This window comes from Mandrillus leucophaeus, unplaced genomic scaffold, assembly GCF_000951045.1.
Source record: "Mandrillus leucophaeus isolate KB7577 unplaced genomic scaffold, Mleu.le_1.0 Scaffold9, whole genome shotgun sequence".
Classification (NCBI taxonomy): Eukaryota; Metazoa; Chordata; class Mammalia; order Primates; family Cercopithecidae; genus Mandrillus; species Mandrillus leucophaeus.
Window position 1 is genome coordinate 5,413,066 of NW_012109807.1, and position 4,284 is coordinate 5,417,349.

Here is a 4,284-nt window from a genome sequence, read left to right on the forward strand (position 1 = left end):
AAAAAAAAGAGAAAATGTCCCTCCTCTGTTTAAACTTCCAAAAGCTTCCTGCCTCATTAGGTGTAAAGGCCAAGGTCCTTACTAGAAGCTACTGGGTCTGCTGAGGCTGCTCTGAACTCACTCTCCCACAGCACTTCCAGCCTCGTCAGGGATTCCCAGCCATGCCAGGGCCCATGTTTCACTCGCTCACATCGCCCCCTTCAGGAATACCCAGAGGTCTTCTTCACCTCCTTCAGGTCAACAACTCCCTGAGGTCTATTCAAATGCGTTCTTCAGCTCCTTCAGGTCTTTACCCACATGCCAGTTACACTTCTTTCAGGTCCATGCAAATGTCATCTCGGTGTGGCCCTCTCTGACCCTGCTTCTCCTCCAACCCTTTCGAGTCCCTTTTACTGCCTTATTTTCTTTATTGTTTACTGTCTGTCTCCCCCACTAGCATGTTGGTTCCCTGAGGGCAGAGAATTGTGTCTGGCTTATGCATAGCTACATCCCCAAACCCAGAAAAGCAGCTGACAATGACAATCATGCAGTAACCACTCGCTGGATACTTTCTAATAAATCCTTCTCTATATTAGCTGTAATGTGTCAGAGGACAAAAGTACTAGTCCCTGTGACCAATGCTTCTCAAACTATGACAAGCCTCAGAATCCTTTAAGGCACTTGTTTAAAATGCAGATTCCTGGGCCTCATTCCAGAGACTGCTTCAGTAAACACTAGGTGGGTGGGGTTACCAGCACTCCAAGGGACTCCAGACAGTATGACTGCCTTTGAGAAAACCCCCCTCAGACTCCCACACATTGCAAACATTTTATGCTTCCCCAAATGAAGCTATTTTTAGTTAACATCCTCAATGAAACCAGAGAATAAAGTAAATGCTCAGGAAAAAATACAAATACTAAAATCTTGAACAAATTTCCATGACATTATCAAAGGGAATCACAGACCAGAAAGCAGAAAGAAGTATTTTCTTCAGTTCTCATCTGACATGGACAAGGACTTGTGGGACACATCTGAAGTCCCGTTAAGTCTGTGGCTCAGGAAGGTGAAGCTGAGAGATGCCCTGTGTCTCGTCTGAGGTCCCACAGACACAGTGTCCATGCTGGCTCCTGAGAGGGCAGTCAGAGGCTTAGGGAGCCATCTCCTAACCCAGACAGATGCAGAGGAAAGCCAGTGAACTCACCCACTGACTGCTGGAGGATGTGCTGCTCCTCATCTGACTCCTCTTCCAGTTCTTTCAGACTTTCCTTGGGGGGTAAGATACCCTTTTTGCGTAAGATGTCATTCCACTCAGTGTCTGCGTTGGGGTCCTAGAAGAGCGGGACCAAGGTTACCATGAGTGCTAAGTCTAGCATGTAGGGAGCCACACTGGGCACGGGGCCAAATGGGAAAAGTGACAGGAAGGGAAGAATTCACACCACAGTCTGTGAACTATTTCTGAGAAAGTGTCAAAAGATCCACAGCCCCTGTTTTGTTCTTCCTGTCTACCGCTCCCTGAATGGAGGAGCTATTCTTGGGGTAAAAATTAGGATGGGATGTGCAGATCAGCATTAATACTGATACCAAGGCTCTGACGTGGCATGTGTTCAATATTTTTAATAATGACTGAGAGTGCAGGGCGCGGTGGCTCACGCCTGTAATCCCAGCACTTCGAGAGGCTGAGGTCAGGAGATCGAGACCACCCTGGCTAACAGGGTGAAACCCCGTCTCTACTAAAAATACAAAAAATTAGCCGGGCGTGGTGGCGGGCATCTGCAGTCCCAGCTACTTGGGAGGCTGAGGCAGGAAAATGGCATGAACCCGGGAGGCGGAGCTAGCAGTGAGCTGAGATCGTGCCACTGCACTCCAGCCTGGGCGACAGAGTGAGACAGTCTCAAATAATAATAATAATAATGACTGAGAGTAATTCATTCAACAGATAAAATTTAAGTATCTACCACATGTAAATTACTGTAGGCCATGGGGAAGAGTGGTGAATGCAAGAGTCACCTGTGTTACAGTCAAGAGGAAGAGACAGGCAACAAACAAGTGTATATACAAACTATACATAGATAAAATTGTGGCAAGCGCAATGACAAACAAGCTGTTTTAGAGAATTACCCAGGACCCACATTCCACAGAGTAGACAGGGATGTTCCCCATAGAGGAGGTAACATTCCACCTGAGGGTGGGAAGCAACTTGTGACAGAAGTCTGGGGACTTAAAAATAATCTTGCAGGCCGGGCGTGGTCGCTCACGCCTGTAATCCCAGCACTCTGGGAGGCCAAGGTGGGCGGATCACGAGATCAGGAGATCGAGATCACCCTGGCTAACAGGATCATCTCTACTAAAAATACAAAAAAACTAGCCGGGCGTGCTGGCAGGCGCCGGTAGTCCCAGCTACTCGGGAGGCTGAGGCAGGAGGATGGCATGAACCCGGGAGGCGGAGTTTGCAGTGAGCCGAGATCATGCCACCATACTCCAGCCTGGGAGACAGAGCTAGACTCCGTCTCAAAATAATAATAATCATCATCATCATCATCATCATCTTCCAGGCTGGGATCAGTGGCTTACGCCTGTAATCCCAGCTCTTCGGGAGGCCAAGGCAGGTAGAACATCTGAGGTCAGGAATTAAAGACCAGACTGGCCAATATAGTGAAACCCCATCTCCACCAAAAACACAAAAATTAGCCAGGTACACGCCCATAATCAAGAAAATCTTCCAGGCAGAGCGGCCTGCGGCATGCGTAGGGCCCAAAAGCAAAGAGACTGTGACATTTTGAGGATCTCAGGCTGCAGATGAGGCTTGCCTGACAACTCTCTAACGGCCAAACCTGAGAGGAAAAGCTGAGACTTCTCAGAGTAGCTCATAAAATGCGGGGCACTCTTCTAAGCCCTTTTTCCTGTACCTTGTCACCGAATCTTCACAAGCCTAGGAGAGGCACGACATTTAGAGGCACTGCCGTGCTAGAACGGCTGGCCAAATCAGCCAGGATCAAAATCACCAAGGATCAATGTCACAAAGACTGATGTAAAAGTGGCTCTTGATCCAGAACCCAGCTGCCCAAGCACCGGTTTGCATGGTGCAGCAAGAACACTGCTAATGGAGCTCAGGCTTGCTTTGGAATATGAAATCAGGAGCACTGTGAAAAGGGCACTGGGATAACTGGCCTCCAACCCCAACCCTGTGTGACAATTCTGAGATATCTCAAAAGAAAAAATGAGACCCGGCGTGGTGGCTCACGCCTGTAATCCCAGCACTTTAGGAGGCCGAGGCGGGCGGATCTCGTCAGGAAATCGAGACAATCCTGGCTAACACGGTGAAACCCCGTCTCTACTAAAAATACAAAAAATTAACCGGGTGCGGTGGCGGGCGCCTGTAGTCCCAGCTACTCGGGAGGCTGAGGCAGGAGAATGGCGTGAACCCCAGGAGACGGAGCTTGTAGTGAGCTGAGATCGCGCAACTGCACTCCAGCCTGGGCCACAGAGTGAGACTCCATCTCAAAAAAAAAAAAAAAAAAAAAAAAGAGCAGAATGCTTTCTACTGGGTGGTCAGGGAAGGCCTCAAGGAACCTGAAGGATAGGGGATGCAAAGGAGGCCAGGGCAGCCCTCAAGCTCCCACTTCACCATTTAGAGTGTCTAGGCCAGTCGAGGTGGCTCATCCTGTAATCCCAGCTCTTTGGAAGGCTGAGGCTGGGCAACACAGGGAGACCCCATCTGTACAAAAAATTAGCCCAGAGTGGTGGGTGCACGCCTGTGGACCCAGCTACTTTGGAGGCTGACAAGGGAGGATGGCTTAGCCCCGGGAGGTCCAGGTTGCAGTGAGCTGTAACAGTGCCACTGCATTCCAATCTGGGCAACACAGCAAGACCCGGTCTCAAAAAAAAAAAAAAAAAAAAAAAAAGTAAGTGGCTCCTGGCAGATACGCCCTCCCCTCCAGACCCTAATGCCTCCCTCCCCAGCAAAACCCGCATCATCTCCTCTCCATCTGCCACTGAGCAGAGATTAGAATTTCTGACCACAGCGGGATCCTTGGACAGTGACAAAATTTAGTTGGCATAGATTTTTGCCCACAATGGTGCCCATTTCCATGGTGTTTTCATTCATTCTCTTTAGGCTTTAACCAAATTCCGCTAGTAAATTGCAGCTACAGAAAAATAATTTTACCTATTTTAATTAAAAAAAAAAAAACACGAAACAGAGGGACCCTCGCGAGGGGTGGGGTCTGGAACCCGAGCGGTCAGATAGGGAGCGCGCCCCAACTGGACCCCAGGGCCCGGGGGAAGAGGGTGTAACTAAGCCCTGAG

The 4,284-nt window shown here is 49.2% G+C and overlaps 1 protein-coding gene across 1 annotated transcript in view; it reads right to left on the reverse strand.

The window, feature by feature from the left end:
- PDCL3 (phosducin-like 3) overlaps nucleotides 1-4,284 on the reverse strand; it is a 51,116-nt gene that overhangs the window by 3,781 nt on the left and 43,051 nt on the right. Inside the window, exon 3 of the mRNA XM_011969670.1 lies at nucleotides 1,181-1,307. Coding sequence (XP_011825060.1) covers nucleotides 1,181-1,307 — 127 coding nt within the window. The remainder of the gene's footprint in view (nucleotides 1-1,180; nucleotides 1,308-4,284) is intronic.